The sequence below is a fragment of the Cervus canadensis genome, chromosome 15 (assembly GCF_019320065.1).
Source record: "Cervus canadensis isolate Bull #8, Minnesota chromosome 15, ASM1932006v1, whole genome shotgun sequence".
NCBI classification, from domain to species: domain Eukaryota; kingdom Metazoa; phylum Chordata; class Mammalia; order Artiodactyla; family Cervidae; genus Cervus; species Cervus canadensis.
Genome location: NC_057400.1, coordinates 21047251 through 21066536, shown reverse-complemented (window position 1 = coordinate 21066536; position 19286 = coordinate 21047251). Strand labels below are relative to the sequence as shown.

Below are 19286 nucleotides of genomic sequence, written 5' to 3'. Positions count from 1 at the left end.
TTTGCATTGATCACTGAGGAAGGCTTTCTTATCTCTCCTTTCTGTTCTTTGGAACTCTGCGTTCAAATAGGCATACCTTTCCTTTTCTCCTTTGCCTTAGCATCTCTTGTTTTCTCAGCTATTTGTAAGGCTTCCTCAGACAACCATTTTGCCTTTCTGCATTTTTTTGGGGGGATGGTCTTGATCATCACCTCCTGTACAATGTATGGATTAATAGAATGATATAATGACAGTGATGAGTTGATGATGACAGCGATGCTGATGATAATTGACAAAATGTTCTTCCCTACAATGCATAATCTCACATTAAAAATTAATTGCAAATTACTCTTGTCTGAATTTGATAGTTGCTAAAAATATATCTTTATTTTGTATATAACAACCAGTGAAAATGATTTGATAATTTTTTATATTTGTCCTTGGAGGGATGGATAAACACAATCAGTAACCTCCAGTTTCTGTTCAGTTCAGTTGCTCAGTTGTGTCCCACTCTTTGCGATCCCATGAACCACAGCACACCAGGCCTCCCTGTCCATCACCAACTCCCGGAGTCCACCCAAACCCATGTCCATTGAGTCGGTGATGCCATCCAACCATCTCATCCTCTGTTGTCCCCTTCTCCTCCTGCCCTCAATATTTACCAGCATCAGTGTCTTTTCAAATCAGTCAGCTTTTCACATCAGGTGGCCAAAGTATTGGAGTTGCAGCTTCAAAATCAGTCCCTCCAATGAGCACCCAGGACTGATCTCCTTTAGGATGGACTGGCTGGATCTCCTTGCAGTCCAAGGGACTCTCAAGAGTCTTCTCCAACAACACAGTTCAAAAGCATCAATTCTTTGGCACTCAGCTTTCTGTATAGTCCAACTCTCACATCCATACATGACTACTGGAAAAACCATAGCCTTGACTATATGGACCTTTGTTGGCAAAGTAATGTCTCTGCTTTTTAATATGCTGTTTAGGTTGGTCATAACTTTCCTTCCAAGGAGTAAGCGTCTTTTAATTTCATGGCTGCAATCACCATCTGCAGTGATTTTGGAGCCCGGAAAAATAAAGTCAGCCAGTTTCCAGTGTTTCCCCATCCATTTGCCATGAAATGATGGGACCAGATGCCATGATCTTAGTTTTCTGAATGTTGAGCTTTAAGCCAACTTTTTCACTCTCTTCTTTCACTTTCATCAAGAGGCTCTTTAGTTCTTCTTCACTTTCCGCCATAAGAGTGGTGTCATCTGCATATCTGAGGCTATTGATATTTCTCCCGGCAATCTTGATTCCAACTTGTGCTTCTTCCAGCACAGCGTTTCTCATGATATACTCTGCATATAAGTTCAATAAGCAGGGTGACAATATACAGGCTTGACGTACTCCTTTTCTTATTTGGAACCAGTGTGTTGTTCCATGTCCAGTTCTAACTGTTGCTTCCTGACCTGCATACAGGTTTCTTAAGAGGCAGGTCAGGTGGTCTGGTATTCCCATCTCTTTCAGAATGTCTACAGTTTATTGTGATCCACACAGTCAAGGCTTTGGCATAGTCAATAAAGCAGAAATAGATGTTTTTTGGAACTCTCTTGCTTTTTTAATGATCCAGCAGATGTTGGCACTTTGATCTCTTGTCCCACCCCTCTTCTAAAACCAGCTTGAACATCTGGAAGTTTGCGGTTCAGGTATTGCTGAAGCCTGGCTTGGAGAATTTTGAGCATTACTTTACTAGTATGTGAGATGAGTGCAGTTGTGCGGTATTTTGAGCATTCTTTAGCTTCCCTGCTGGCTCAGAGGTTAAAGCATCTGCCTGCAACATGGGAGACCCAGGTTCGATCCCTGGGTCGGGAAGATCCCCTGGAGAAGGAAATGGCAACCCACTCCAGTATTCTTACCTGAAGAATCCCATGGAGAGAGGAGCCTGGTAGGCTACATCCAACGGGGTCACAAAGAGTCAGACACAACTGAGCGACTGAGAAACTGGTTGTTTAAAGAAAAAAAAAATTAGTATAACCAGTAACTTCCAGTGACTGTTTATTGTAAGTCAGGAGTCAAACTTACTTGATAGCTAATTTTTTATTCTTATACAGTCAAGAACATAAATGTATAAATTTCATTTGTATATTATATTTGCAAATTTTAAACCTTTATATATTTTACATTTTTAAAAATTTTATTAATATAGTACAGAGTCTTTCACCATCAGTGAAAAGTTATTAGCCTTTTTCTAAAAGGATTTGAAGCTTCATTATTATTTTATTGGTAGTAATTAGATGTATCACATAATCTATTCTTTCCATTTGTTTGTTTCTCTCTCTATTATTAGACCTACCCTTGACTAATAGTATTCACAAGGGAAAAAAGTGAATAGTAGAATGGTACATTTTCTAAAATCCCATTATAACTAACGAAATGTCATGCTTATAAGGCTGGAATCTCTGAGCCATGAATTTTAGCACCATGTTCTAAACCATTAAGCATTCCATATAAATTCTTACCAGTGTGTTATGTGTATGTGTATATATATATATATGTACATATAAAATATCCTTAAGGCTACACTGATAAAGGTAATTGTTTAATTTTGATTACTAAACTACCTTGTAACCCTGATATCTCGATATTATAAATATGAAATAAATCCATTCTCACCACCTTAATTTAATGAGCAATGTGTGTTCTAGAATGATTAGATGGCTTATCTATGGCCATGCAACTAAAACATGACAAATTTTAGACTTAACTTTAAATACTTGCTACATCTCCATTCATCTGGAAACCAACTAGTGTTCTGAAGTAGAAAAGTTCTAAAGTCCCTTCCAATAGTAAATATGTGTGTTTTTTTTTTTTTAAAAAATGTGACATAGTTTATATTTATCCAGCTATTACCTGGACAATTTGTATTTATTTCTCTGAAATCCATCTTGTGTATAAAGAATTGATTTTTACCCCCATGAATTTCCCTGCAATGTATGATACTTGCTCTTTTAACTGTCACCACACAGTCATACAGTAGTTTAATGAAGTGTAAGTAAGTGTTAGTTGTTCATCGTGTGCAACTCTTAGTGATCCCGTGGATTGTAACCCACAAGGCTCCTATGTCCATGAAATTCTCCAGGCAAGAATACTGGAGTCGGTTATGATTTCCTGCAGTCTATTTCATCTTCTAAGGTTTGGCACAAATGCTACTTACCTGAGAATTCCCCACTCCTCAGAAAATAAAACTTAAAATTTTTCCCTGAGCTGAATATGGTCCATTGATTTCTCTCTCTGAATCGATAGGTGAAAGAAAGAATATGCAAATCAAACTATGGATGCTTTAGTTATTACTCTATTATCAGTGGATTCCCATGTGGCTTACTAGTAAAGAATCCACCTGCCAATGCAGAAGATGCAGGTCAGGAAGATCCCCTGGAGTAGAAAATGGCAACCCGCTCCGGTATTCTTGTCTGGAAAATTCCTTTAACAGAGAAGCCTAGTGGGCTGCAGTCAGTGGTGTCACAAAAAGCTGCACATGGCAGACAGCACACTTGTAGTCGCAGGAGATATCCACGTGATGACAGGATATCTTGAAGGTATATTCAAAGATACAGGAAACATTGGCGTATGTTTTACTTCAGAAAAGGGCAGAAAATATGTTGTATCAGAAATCAGAAAATATTGCTCAGGCAACTAAATAGTAACTGAAGTCCATTCTAAAGAAAAATAATTATTAACATGATCTCTTTTAGAAATCGTGAAGAGAATTTCTCTTCTGTGAAAACGTGAAAATGGTTGGAATAGCAATTAGGATTGCAAATTTAAAATTCACATGCAGACTAAGTTATTTATAGATAGAAATGCCTATGATTTTCTAACCCCTTGAGCTATACAAAATGGATAGTTTTTTTTTTCCTTTAAGAAAATTAAATAATTTAAAACTTAAAAGACTGACATGATTCAATCTATATGTAAAGCATAATGAGATTTCTGAATTTGAATTTTAGTAGTCAGAAGAGGATATGATAGCATTATGCAACAATTGTACATACTTTCTGGCAATTTATCATTTCTAGTATGAAATGCTAGATAAATGATAGCAAGCACTATAAAGTAGGTCAATGCTTGAAAAATGCAAATAACTTTAACTATCCACATTAGATTTTACCATTAAAGAGCTGAATATTCCTGAGCAAAACAAATGGTTCATCTGATCTACCTGGTCTTAAGAAGTGAATATGAAATACCATGCTTGGCATATTCCCCATTATGCAAAAGAAATTGTTCAGAATAAATATAATTTTATTCATGAATAATCATACCTTTTTCTTAAAAAGTTGATTAAAACCAGTTTTCCTGAAAAGCTTTAACAAAATATTCAATTAAGTTTTCTTTAATAGGTTTCAGTTTTTAATTGGAGTCCTAGCTATAAATCTCCTCCCCAATAATATGGGTCTGTGTGTACATCTCACACACATACACACATGCATACATAAATTTACAAGTATTCCTATGTAACCACAGGCTTCCATGGTGCCTCAGCAGTAAAGAATCGTCCTGCCAATGCATGAGACACAGGTTTGATCCCTGGGTTGGCAAGATCCCCTAGAAGGAAAGGGCAACCCTCTCCAGTATTCTTGTCTAGAAAATACCACGGACAGAAGAGCCTACAGGGCTATTGTCCATGGGGTTGCAAAGAGTCAGACATGACTTAGCAACTAAACAACAATAATGTACCCAGACATAAGTATGTGTACATAAATTTTAGCAAAAACTTCAAAGTCTTGTTTTAGGACATTTGGGTAGTGGTAAAAATTGATAGTTTTTTTTTTATTTCTTTTTTTTCATATTATAAATTTACATGCATGCATGCTAAGTCACTTTAGTTGTGTCTGATTCTTTGCAACCCCATGGACTGTAGGCCACCAGGCTCCCTCTGTCCATGGGATTCTCCAGGCAAGAATACTGGAATGAGTTGCCATGCCCTGCTCCAGGTGATTTTCCCAACCCGGGGGTGGAATCAGAGTCTCTTATGTCTCCAGCATTGGCAGGCAGGTTCTTTACCACTAGCACCACCTGGGAAGCCCATTATAAATTTAAGACACCATTAAACTCTAAATTGAAACTAAATTGAAATATAATTGCTTGGCTAAAATACTTTTAAAACCATCATAGTTTATTCAAATCAGTCAACAACTAAAATAATTTATTATGATTACCTTGGAAGAGATCTGAAGCTATCAGCTACTACATTACTGTCATACTGTGGCTTGATTGTTATTGATTAATAAGACAGGCACTCAATAATGCATACTGATTAGAATTAATGGTTCTAGAATAGTTGTGATCAATTGTCAAAATTTTACTGAACATAAATCTTTTAAGACCATATAAAACATAAAATTATGCAATTAATAATACTAAATTATTGATCAGATTGCATAGCATCTTAAGGTGACCAGTCAAGTTGTACTCATTCATACCCGAAGCATTATTTGGGCTTCCCAGGTGGCCCTAGTGGTAAACAACCTGCCTGCCAATGCAGGAGGCCTAAGAGACACAGGTTCTATCCCTGGGTCAGGAAGATACCGTGGAGAATGGCATGGCAACCCACTCAAGTGTTGTTGCCCAGAGAATCCCATAGACAGAGGAGCCTGGTGGGCTATAGCACATAGGGTCGCAAAGAGTTGGCCACGCCTGAAGCAGCCTGGCATGCATGCAAAGCATTATTAGAGAGTTTTGTTTGTTAGATCTGGAGAGTTTGTTTGTTAGGGTTCTTGGAATACAATAAAAATAACAGAATCTTGTCCTCATGAAGTTTATATTCTATGGAACAAAGACAAAATCAACTAAACTAACACATAAATACTGCTGCTGCTGCTAAATCGCTTCAGTCGTATCCAACTCTGTGTGACCCCATAGACGGCAGCCCACCAGGCTCCCCCGTCCCTGAGATTCTACAGGCAAGAACACTGGTGTGGGTTGCCATTTCTTTCTCCAATGCATGAAAGTGAAAAGTGAAAGTGAAGTCGCTCAGTCGTGTCTGACTCTTAGCGACCCCATGGACTGCAGCCTACCAGGCTCCTCCGTCCATGGGATTTTCTGGCAAGAGTACTGGAGTGGGGTGCCATTGCCTTCTCTGAACACAGAAATAAATACAAAAAATCCAATTTTTGAAAGATGTCTTGAAGAAAGTAAAAAATGGACTTAGAGATAAAAACTTGAATGATATAGGTTTGAGTAAGATGATTAATAAAGGCACATTTGAAGAGAGATTTGAGCTAAGACCTAAGAAATGAGAAGGAAGTAATGCCATCTTCGTTATATATAAGACAACTCTTTTATTTTTTCTGTGGAGAATGGATTTGGTGGGAGAAAAGACTATAACAGAAGGAGGCCACATAGAAGGGCTATGCTCCCATAGAAATGGTGGTATATTGCTCTGCTATAGTCTCAATGAAGTGAAAGGTAGTGAGTAGAATCTTAAGGAAAAAATGTTTGCAAATAGAATGAATGTGAAAAATGAGGACAGAAAGGATTCCAGACTGACACCTGGTTTCCTGGATTGTATAATTTGAAGGATACTGAAAATGGAAAATTGTGGGTTCGGTTTTAATTATGCTAAGTCCAGTAAGAGATACAATGAGAAAGTCAGATTTGCAGTGATGTAGTCAAGGCTTTATCTTAGATCTCTGGACTGGATTTGCATTAAGGAATAGAAAAATTGAGGGGATATCTAAAACCATGAAACCAGGTTTGATTTCCGGGGGAAATTAAGAAGGAACTGGAACCAAGCTCTGAGACTAGATTAAAACGATGGCAAGGACCAGCCAGTGCGCGTTAGAATAAAACAAGAGACTGTAGAATCACAGAAACTAAGAGAAAAAAAAAGTGTTTTGAAAAGGAAGTTTTGGTTATATTTCTAGTATACTGCTGAAAGATCAAGTGAAGGAAAACAAAGGAGTGTTCAAAAAATCTGAAAACAGAAATACATTAAGGACCTTGAAAAATGCTTAGAGTCATGGAGGGAGGGGCATCATCAGAGAGCATTCAGTAGTTCCAAATCAGCGGTGCTCCACCGGGGATGACCTTTAACCCCAGAGGACATTAGGTAATGTCTGAAGACATTTTGGATTCTCAGCGTTGAGGACTGCTGTTGGCATCAAGTGAGTAGAGGCCAGGGAGGATGCTTAACACCCTACAATGAATGAATTAGTTCCTCACAGCAAGGAATTATTCTGCCCAAAACACCAATAGTGCCAGAGTTGAGAAATCTTTTTCTACATACTAACAGTAAGAGTCTGTCCAGTTAACCTTTAAGTAGCTCTTTTTCTTTGTTACTTCATTTGATGTGATAATAACTAATACAAAATAGTTCTGAGATGAATCACCAGTATAATTATTCTTTTATTGTTCTCTCCTTTTCCTCACCTCTCAATATCTTTGGCTAGATCCTTTTCTGCTTTCCTTTTAATATTGGAATGCCCCAGGCTCTGACCATGATCCTCTTCTTTCTAGCTTCCTCACTTCCTAATGGAGTTCATGGTTTAACATAAAATCACATGCTAAAAATTGCCTAATTGAGACCAGGCTCTATCTAACTGCTTGCTTTTCCTTTTGGATGTTAAAAAAAAATCCCCAAGGTAGCACACATGCCTAAAAATAAACTTCTCATATGATCCACAAAATCTGCTTCCCCAATGTCACTTAATGGCAACTCAGTTTTCTAGGTGCTCAAAGTGAAAATCAGAGGCACTGCTGGCCCCTCTGCTTCTTTCATAACTCCAAAATCAGGCAATGTTATTGAATGTACCTTCAAAGTATGTCTAGGAGCTGATTACCATAACATCAGCTTGACTGCAAGGATCTAGTTTTGAACCACCTTCGCCTTTCTTCTGAATGAATGCAATACCCTTCTAATTGATCTCTTTGCTATCCTTATGACTCACAAAACAATAACCAGAATGCCCTGTATAAAGCACAATCAGCTTACATCACATCTTCAAAAATGTTCAATGGTTTTCCATTGAAAAGACTGAAATTCTCCTAACATTTCTTAAGGTTTTAAAAGATCTGGTCTCCTGTTACTTCTCTGATTATCTTCACTACTTTCCCCTTTACTCACTCTTCACCAGGGAAGCTCTGCTATTTCTGAAACCCATCACTACCTACTAAAGTAAGGCCTTTCCTGAAATGGTCTTTTGCCCTAAAATGCCTTTCAGCCAGATATCCTACATGATTCAATTCCTGAACTCCTTCAATTCTTTGTTTAAATGTCATCTGAATGCATAACTTACTGATAATTGTAATCTCTTACCCCATTCCCATCCTGAAATCCTCAATGTCCTGCTCTTTTGCATTTCCATAGTACTTTTTTACTGCCACATAATTTATTCATTTATTATATTTATAACCTATTGTCTGTCTTACCTCACTATAAATAAATATCCAGAAGCAGTGGCAGTTTTCTTTTTTCCTATTCTACTACTATAATCCTAGCACTTAGAACAAGACCTGTTGTGAAGTAGATACACTTTTTAAATTAGAAACAATAAATTAATTGAAAATCTTGGGGATGCATGGCAATAGCATATCATTCTTGAAAGCTATCCTTTACAAGTTATGCTTCTCATCCTTGGTATTCAATTTATCACAAGTTTAAATATTTTTACCTCCAGAAATGTCTCATTTTTATCCACTTTTGTTTCACAAAAGCCTAGACTAAAATTTCACAATCTTTCCTCTGGAGTCCATTGAATAAACCTCGTCTGAGTTTCTGGTATCCCCTTGGTCCCCAGTCCCAAGCCATTCTTCATACCACAGGCAAAATAATCTTAGAATAAAACCTCAGCATCATATCGCCCTCCTTAAATATTTACATTGAAAAATCATGGTCTTACAAACCTCTCCATGATGTTTAGCCTCATCTCCCAACATACCCTTCCCGCCTTCTCCCCATGAGAATATGCATAAACCCTCAAAAACACATTTTTTCCAGCCATAAATAGATTATGTTTCATTTACAATAAAGCAACCTAACTTCACAGTCTTTCTTGTTGTTCAGTCCAGAAGTTGTGTCCAAGTCTTTGCAACCCCATGAACTCAGCATGGCAGGCTTCCCTGTCCTTCGCTATCTCCCACAGTTTGCTCAAACTCATGTGCACTGAGTCACTTATGCTATCCAACCATCTTATCCTTTGTTGCTCTCTTCTCCTCCTGCCTTCAGTCTTTCTCAGCATCAGGGTCTTTTCCAATGAGTCAGCTCTACCTGTCAGGTGGCCAAAGGATTGGAGTTTCAGCTTCAGCGTCAGTCTTTCAAGTGAATATTCAAGGTTAATTTCCTTTAGGATTGACTTGCAACTAAGGAACTTTGAAGAGTCTTCTCTAGCACCATAATTCAAAAGCATCAATTCTTTGGTTCTCAGCCTTCATCATGGTCCAACTCTCACATCCGTACATGACTACTGGAAAAGTTTTGACTAGATGGACCTTTGCTGGCAAAGCGATGTCTCTACTTTTTAATATGCTGTCTAGGTTTGTCATAGTTTTCCTTCCAAGGAGCAAGCATCTTTTAATTCCATGGCTGCATTTACTATCTAGAGAGATTTTGGAGCCCAGGAAAATAAAATATGTCACTCTTTTTCCCCTTCAATTTGCCATGAAGTGATGGGACCAGATGCCATCCATTATCTTCATTTTTTGAATGTTCAGTTTTAAGCCAGCTTTTTCAGCCTCCACTTTCACCTTCATCAAGAGGCTCTTTAGTTCCTCTTCTCTCTCTGCCATTAGAGTGCTATCATCTGCATATCTGAGCTTGTTGATATTTCTCCTGATAGTCTTGATTCCAGCTTGAACTTCAACTAGCCTGGCATTTCACAAGATGTACTCTGCATATAAGTTAAATAAGCATGATGACAATATTCAGCCTTGTTGTACTCCTTTCCCAATTTTGAACAGTCTGTTATTCCATGTCTGATTCTAACTGTTGTTTCTTGACCTGCATACAGGTTTCTCAGGAAACAGGTAAGGTGGACTGTTATTCCCATACCCTTCAAATTTTTCCAGTTTTTTTGTGATCCACACAGTCAAAGGCTTTAGCATAGTCAATGAAGCAGAAGTCGACATTTTGCTGGAATTCCCTTGCTTTTTCTATGGTCCAACAAATGTTGGCAATTTCATCTCTGGTCCCTCTGCCTTTTCTAAACGCATCTTGTACATCTGGACTTTCTTGGTTCACATACTGTTGAAGCCTAGCTTGAAGGATTTTGGGCATTACCTTGCTACATATACACATGTATATTCATAATTTGAATGAACTCGATGGATGAAACATTGAACTATAAAAGCCCAATTTATGTGTACATATTCATATACATATATATATATATAAATATATCTATCTGCTACATAGACTGAATATTACAGTTTATTTATAAGATGCTTACCTAATGATTCTGAAAACACACTCTAAACATTTGCTTCTCTGTTCTCCTTTTTTATGTGTTTCTTGCTATATCTTATAGATACAAGATTTATTCATTGAAGTCAAATTATTTTTCTCTCTAAGGCATGGGTTGCAAACCACTTATCACATAAGAGAAATGAGTGAAACAGATTGGGCATAGCATTAGGGATACAGGTGAGAGAGGCAAGCTGAAGACATGCTTCATTAAAACAGCAGCAGCTGATTGATTCTGTTACTCTGGAATGTTTGTCTTCTTTTGATAGACTATCTTATATAGCCTTAGTTTTTAAGAAAAAAAAAGTTTGATTTTTAAAGTGATATCTTCTAATATTAAAGTTAGAATCTACTTTTAAAAACCTTTTGAAAAAACAAAACTGTAAATTTAGTGCTCAGCCTACCATTTTGCAACCTCTTCTTTCAGATAGCTCTAATTTGCATCTCAGCTGTTGTGCTTGTTTAAATTGTAACTATGAAAGAAAAATTTAACTATCAGAAGGCATCTTGTCTTCTAATTTCAGGTTACTCACATAGGGAGACGATGTCAAAATTGCCCCATAAGTACCAACAAATTTTTTGCTTACTGACTAATGCATAAAAATTCATACTTAGCATTAGATGCATCCCTAAGGTTTATATAGAATGGATAAAGTTTTAAACTGTTATGTAAAATTTAGTGTTTAGAAGTTAAACACTTTTACAGATCATTTGATCCAAAGCCTTTATTTTTATATGCCACATAATTCATGGGCTTCCCAAGTGACTCAGATAGTAAAGAATCCACCTGCAATGCAGGAGACTTAGGTTCAGTCCCTGGGTCAGCAAGATTCCCTGGAGAAGGAAATGGCAACCCACTCCAGTGTTCTTGCCTGGAGAATTCTATGGACAGAGGAGCCTGGTGGGGTATACAGTCCATGGGGTCACAAAGAGTCAGACATGATTGAGTGACTAACACATTCACTTCCACTTTCATAATTTATAGAGTAACTAGGACTAGTTCTTAAACCAACTTTCTGATTCCAAATATGTTGTTTTCTAGTCTTCCATGATATCTTCTGTTTAGCTGGTAGTTCAATTGAAAATTTTGGCTCGGTTTTGTTATTTACGGTAGGTAGGTGGTAGATCATAACAAATAAGTTTAAAGAACACTGAGTATGTTTTAAAAATGATAAATCACATACAATATTTACCCTGATATCCAAAGACAGATTTGTTACTTTCTGGATACTGTCAGAATTATGTACTTTTATTTGGTTTCCTTTTCCTATGACAGAGCTTATGCCAAGTTGATGTAGTCCTAGTGTAGGCTCTTGTGGCTCAGCTGGTAAAGAATCTGCCTGCAATGTGGGAGACTGGGTTTGATCCCTGGGTTGGGAAGATGCCCTGGAGAAGGGAAAAGCTACCCACTCCAGTATTCTGGCCTGGAGAATTCCATGGACTCTATAGTCCAGGGGTTTGCAAACAGTCGGACACGACTGAGCAATTTTCACTTTCATTTTCACTTTAGTGTAGATAAATACTACATATTGTAATAAAATTATTAAAATTGAAACCATCTTTTCAATTAAGCTTTAAAAATATTCAGATTGAAATAATCTTTTCTTAAGAATAGATTGCTGATAGAAGCAGAAGTTTCATCCCTGAAGTGGTTTTAGAATTCGTACATATTCTAGCTCTTAAATATAACTTTTTTTGGGTTTTGGGGGGAGGGTTTCTCCATTGCTGTATGAGCTTGATTGAAATAACAATTATCTAGGTATTGAAGACCATTACTAAGCCAAAGAATTTAGTAATGTTCAGAATTTGTGTAGTCCTTACCTTACTATTGGGCTTCCCTGGTAGCTCAGCTCGTAAGAATATGCCTGCAGTGCAGGAGGATCTGGTTCGATTCCTACCCATTCCAGTATTCTTGGGCATCCCTGGCAGCTCAGGTAAAGAATCTGCCTGCAATGTGGTATTGACTAATTTATGAGAATTTAATCTGATTCACATTTTGTGAACCAAAAATGTAAATAATCTTATTCTTACATATGGACACCCCCATCCACATCCCACCACACACACACACCTTCTTTACAGTGTTGTTATATCTGTGTTTTACTAGCATTGCATCAGAGGATAATTAACTTCATCAAAATGGACTGAATTTTCTGGTATGTATAAAGGTAACAAATCAGGAACAAATGAAATATGTGGCAACTTCAATCTATCCTTGTGTTAACAATATATTCTCAAATTATATAGCTAACTATAGGAATTTTGTTTTAAAAAAGACAGGATTTCCTCAGTTCAAATGTTTGAATCCTCCTTTCATAGATTTTCCTCTTTCCTTGATTTAAAACAAATGTCTTTAGTGACTTATATCTTTAGTCTACTGAAGCTGGCACTGTGACAGATACCTTACAATCTGCAGCTGTTAAGGATTAGTAGTTTAAAGCAGTAACCTCTAATTGTGTTACAATCAAGCTGCCAATTTTTTGGCAAGATTTAAGCATTTCATTCATTCAACTAATATATCTCTATAAAGAAGAATGCCTCAGGCCTCAAAACTTTGTCTGTGTATTTAGAGAGCTTATTAGGAAAGAAATCATCTGTCTGGAAAAAGCCATCAAAATGTGTCTTCTACTTTGTGCAAAAAAATGAGAAATGCCTTTTGTTGTCTGGGTAACCACACACCTCTGCAATCTCTTAAACATGACATACTGCATTAGCGCCTCTAGTTCATTGGTCTCTCTGTCTAGTGTGGGAGCCAAAGAGGCAAATTAGAGTTTCATATTCTCTCCATGCTTCCAATCTTATGTGTTTGGTTGTTTTTCAGTCTCTCTCAAGACAAATGGCGTAACCATCCTGTGTTGGTTATTCATTTCAGTCTCCATTCTAGGCCAAGAACCTGTTTACTTTTCCTGTGTTTTCCCATTTTTTGTGTTTACCTGATTGATTTTGAACTTCTCCATAAGACCCACCAACAATTTGCCTTCCACTCTTCAACCAACATTCATTCAATATGAGATTCCCTTTTAGATGACTAATGCAATCCTCCCTATCAGGTTTCCCTGATAGCTCAGTTGGTAAAGAATCTGCCTGCAATGCAGGAGACCCCAGTTTGATTCCTGGGTCAGGAAGATCCCCTGGAGAAGGACCCCAGTATCCTTAGGTTTTGCTTGTGGCTCAGCTGGTAAAGAATCCACCTGCAATGTGGGAGACCTGGGTTCAATCTCTGGGTTGAGAGGATACCCTGGAGAAGGGAAAGGATACCCACTCCAGCACTCTGGCCTGGAAAATTCCATGGACTTTATAGTCCATGGGGCTGCAAAGAATCTAACACGACTGAGTGACTTTCAGTTTCACTTTCAATGCAATCCTGGTCAATCTGGATTATTTATTTCTATAGAACTCACTTCTAGTGATTTCCTAATTTGGCCATGGTTTCCCTAACAATAAGACCATCTTGTTTCTGTCTTCTTGTTGTTCATCTTCTGTTCAATCTTGCTCTTTTCAGTGATGAGAATTACTGAGCATTCAGTATGTTATGAGTCATTAAGGATGAATACCTAGTAACATCTTCACCTGGTTGCCATAATTCCCTGAGAATCATCTTGTCACTGATGATTCATGACTTTAGGTTGAATTTATTGGGTGTGACCATCCTTTACTCCATATTCTAACTACCTTAGTTGATACGGGAATGACATTAGAGATTCCTTGATCAAGGAACCAGAGAATAACTATGTGGATTTAAATGGCTCTATAACTCATCAGTGTATCTTGTGCTCAGCATTTAAAAGTAACATTTATTCTAGTAATGTGACTTAACTTCTATATATCCTCTTGGAATTCACCATTAATAGAATTTTCACCAGCCAGCTTTTCTGTAAAGTATCACAAAATCAGACTTCTGAATGTTCCATGATCATTAGGAAGTTGAAGTTTTAACTGTTAGCAGAACAGGAATATAAATATAGAATGGAAAGATAACCAGCTCTTTTTTGAGCATGAGTGAAACAAAATGAAAATATTAAATTAAAAAAAGTGGAACTTGGCATAAAATATGTCCTATTTAGCAAGGATACCACTAGGACAGAAAAATCATATAGTATATTAACATTTTATAAAGGCAAATTTGGGCTTCTCTGGCACTCAATCAATAAAGAATCTACCTGCAATTCAGGAGACCCAGGTTCTATCTCTGGGTTGGGAAGATTCCCTGGAGAAGGAAATGACAACCCAGTCCAGTATGTGTGCCTGGGAAATCTCATGGACAGAGGAGCCTCATGGTGTACAGTCCATGGAGTCTCAAGAGTAAGACACAACTTAGCGACTAAACCACCAAACATCACCAAAGGCAAAATAGGGTATTCGTCTATGTTCATGCTGGGCAAGTGCATGGTAAAAGATTGCTCCAGTGGTGTTAAAAAAGATAAATATGCTCCAAAAGGCTTTATACAGTTAATAATGGTTATTTTCTCCCATTTTCTCTCATGTTTATAAATTTAAGATTTATGTTGACATGTCCATACCATTTGTTGATAAATTTACTTTTAAATACTGCCAAATCAAAAACAGCAATTACATTTAATTTAAATGATACTGAAACACTTGAAAATTATTTTGTGGTTTGGCTAGGATAAATCTTTATATTTTACCCATTTATAAATATTATTTGTATGGAATGTTTAGATTAAATTGTATTTCAGAGTACTTTTCATTTAACTTTAGGTAGCTATGAGCTATCATTGAGTAGATGGATAGTATTTACTCTTAGAGTAGAGAAATAAGGCATTGTAATATTTCAAAAGTTTAGTTTTTAAATCAATCAGTGAAAAGACTGATAATAAAGGTCATTAGAAATTTCTAAAGGTTCTGTGTTTAATTTGAGCCATATTTTCCTTCCTTAAGATCTCAGTAATCACACAGCAGATGGTGACTTGCAATTCTTATTTCTTGGCATCTCATGTTCTTTTTGAGAAGTTCAGTCTGTTTGCTTTTAACCCAAGCACAATTTAACAAAATGTGCTCACTAGTAAAACACAGAAGATACAGTCATCTGTTAAAAACCCACATTTCCACTTGTAACCAGTAAAGATGCTTCCACTTGTAAGCATCTTAACGATGCTTTTACACATTGATGACATGTCTAGTTATAATCACCTTCAAATAATTGTTTCTAGTCTTGAAATAATACCCCTGAGAATTCCTTCTCACTTTTGGCTATGCACAATAAACTTGATCATGTCAAATTAATTATTACACTGGCTTCAGCTCAAAGTGATCAAGTTAATTGAAGGGCACAGAGCATACGTTATTTTCCTTGCTATCTATTCCCAATGAACTCTCTTACCTTTGTCTCACAATAATTCAGTAATATACTATTACACAGAAAATCCAAGCTAGCAGATTTAATATAAATGACAGAGTTTGTAACTTTCCTCGAAAGACATTTTAATATAGCATCTCTCTAAATGTGCCTATTTGTATTAGCATTCTTTTTTGATTTTAAATCAAATTATATATGGTAAGGATGCAGAACAACTGGAACTTTATTAAATTGCTGAAAAGAGTGAATATTAGTAGAGATGCTTTGAAAGAAAATTCTAACCCTATCTATTCAAGCAAACATATGTATACCTTGGGCTTCAGTAGTTCTATTTCTTATTAAATATTCAATACAAATGAGAGTTCGTGTCCACCAAAAGATACCTACAGGAATATTCATAATTTTTATTGTAATGGCCTAAAATTATTAACAAACAAAATACATATTACCAGTAAAATGGTAAACAATTTGATATATATTCATGAAGTTAAATATTATCCAGAAATAAAAACAATTAATAACTGACATACACAACAATATGGATACATGGACATGATGTTGAATAAAAATCAGGAATTGAAGAGTACAATGATGTTTATGTGGATTTGTTTAAACTAATCTATGACATTAGACATTAGAATTATGCTTATTCTAAGAGAAATACTAACTGGTAGACGTCATAAGTGAACCTTCTACAATTCTGGAAATATTCTAACAAGGTGGTAGTTAAACAGGGGCAGTGATAGGTAAAATTCCAATGAACTGTATACTTAGGACTTATAAAATTATATAGCTATAAAAAGTAAGAATAATGTATTTTTTAAAATCTATATAATAATTAATACCTGATCACATTAATATGATTCCCAAATAATCTCAATATATAGATATAGAAAGCTCCACCAATTTGCTTTTGAAAATACTGTGGTTTGTTGTTTTGTTTTCTTTTAGTGTCCTGAATTTAGAAGGCCCAGGGACATTGCAGTTGACTGGGTTGCTGGAAATATCTATTGGACCGACCATTCTCGAATGCACTGGTTCAGTTACTACACTACTCACTGGACCAGCCTGAGGTACTCTATCAACGTAGGGCAGCTGAGTGGCCCCAACTGTACCAGACTCTTAACAAACATGGCTGGAGAACCCTATGCCATTGCTGTAAATCCTAAAAGAGGGTAGGTTAATAACATGGTTATTGATGTTTCTTGATATGACTATCCATTTTTAGAGATTGTCCCACCTATGTTCTGTAGTGTTGTTTCTAGATGAGTGTTCAACATATAACAGAGTCACAAGACTTGTGAAAATCCCTCTACTCCTTCTATACAAAAGCATGTCCTTTTCATACCAAATGGTGGTGAAAAATTTGTGTTTTTCTCTGAACATTTGTATAAATGTACTTTATACATTTATTGTCTGTATATGTTATGTGTACATTCAGATTAATGAAACTGATATGAAAAGTGTAACCACTATTATTAATCTAAAACTGAATTTTTGAGATGTTACATATAATGTTTAATCATTTTAAGTATAGAGTATTAGTGATTTGGGCTATTTCTGGTAATAAAAAATGAAAGCATATGTATAAACAAACTTAAAAATTTAATATAAATATGTCCTTTATTTTACTTGATTTGTATTTCTTTTTTATTATTTTTCATTTGTAAGCACTGACCAAAAAAGAAATAGGGAAATGTTAAATAAAGCTCCTAATCATCCATAAAGTGGATCATTAGATCCTGAGTAAAAGGAAACAATTGTTTACTTAATGGAATTATGCAATGTGGTATCTTCTAAGTGAGAAAATTATTTCTGTTTGAGAAAATAGTTTATCATAAAAGAAAGCATATTGATGTATCAACCATAGTAAAATGAATTCTGTCACAATAAGAAGATGGTTTCAAGTGTTAGAGATATTCTTCTTCTAAAGAAATTTTCAAAATTGAGCTTTGGGAATCAAGTGAACTACAGTTTATCCTGCTAAACAATAACTCTCAAATTTTAGTAGGCGATATGGGCTTCCCTCGTAGCTCAGTTGGCAAAGAATCTGCCTGCAATGCAGGAGACCTGGGTTCAATTCCTGGATCAGGAAGATCCCCTGGAGAAGGAAATGGCAACCCACTCCAGTATTCTTGCCTGGAGAATCCCATGGACAGAGGAGCCTGGTGGGCTACAGTCCATGGGGTTGCAAAGAATCGGACACAACTGAGAGACAAACACTAGGGTATGACTATTTAAAACCTTGATTCCTACGGCCCTCTCTTGGAGGTCTTTCTATACATTTAGACTTCGTCCCTTCATCAGGGACTCTAAGGTCATTCGCGTGCACAAGATCTTTTCAGCCCTTGTTTGGGGCTGTGCCAGCACCGTCACCAGGCTAATCAGCTTTGACCTGTCTCTTCAGGATGATGTACTGGACCGTCATTGGGGACCACTCCCACATAGAAGAGGCGGCCATGGATGGTACTCTGAGAAGGATTTTAGTACAAAAGAATTTACAGAGACCTACAGGTATGATATGTTTTCCACACTGTCTAAAATATGAAATAGCAGGGTGAGGCAACATGAGAGAGTAGCACTGACATTTATACATTACCGTGTGGAAAATAGACAACTAGTGGGAAGCTGCTATATACCACAGGGAGCTCAGCTCGGTGCTCTGATGACCGAGAGGGGTGGGACGGGAGAGGTGGAAGGGGTGACCGAGAAGGAGGGGATGTGTGTATATATATAGCTGATTCACGTTGTACAGCAGAAAGAAACAAAACATTGTAAAGCAATTACCCTCCAATAACATAGAATAACATGTGAAATAATATGCTAAATATGATAGTGTTGTTGTGTTTTCTGGTTCTGTTTGGCAACGTAGTCATTTTTGAAAGCAGACAAAATAATTTATAGCATGACTTTATAAAATTCATTAACATTTCATGTCATAGTTTCCCAACTTGAACCTCAGGTTTTTATCATACTGTTGGTGATATTATGGGGATGTTATTTGAAAATTACCTAAGTTATAAGGCTACTAGGATTTCACCTGCGTGAAATGTTGACAGTTTATAGCACTGTATTAGGATGTTTCTACAGCTATATGTTAATGATATTGGGAGAGATGGTAAACTGCTAGAGTATAAGAGACTAAATGGACAGAGAGGTGGTAACATGCAAGTAATTTTTGTGAAAAAGAGGTATGAAAGACATTCACAGCTTCTTTCAATCTAGCTTTAATCTCCTTTCCAGCACGTCATCTAAACCATCAGTCCAGTCCACACTCTGTACTTCCCAGACTGCTTCAGAACTCAGCTTTTTTTCTGCATTCCTGTTCTTTCTCCCACACCATTTTCCTCTCAGATCCCTCTTCTACAGTAGCCATCCAACTTCTCTGCACTTAGCTGAATCTTATCAATCATTTTTGCTCTTTTTTCCTAATATTTTTGGCCTCGTGGCATACGGAAGCTTGGTTCCCCACTGTGCTGTGCCCATTCACTAAATTGCATGAGACTCTTTGTGGCCCCATGGACTGTAGCACACCAGACTTCTCTGCCCATG

The 19286-nt window shown here is 36.7% G+C and overlaps 1 protein-coding gene across 1 annotated transcript in view; it reads left to right on the top strand.

The window, feature by feature from the left end:
• Window positions 1–19286, top strand: part of LRP1B (LDL receptor related protein 1B) — a 2049143-nt gene that overhangs the window by 1906600 nt on the left and 123257 nt on the right. Inside the window, exons 78-79 of the mRNA XM_043488135.1 lie at window positions 16686–16909; window positions 18142–18248. Coding sequence (XP_043344070.1) covers window positions 16686–16909; window positions 18142–18248 — 331 coding nt within the window. The remainder of the gene's footprint in view (window positions 1–16685; window positions 16910–18141; window positions 18249–19286) is intronic.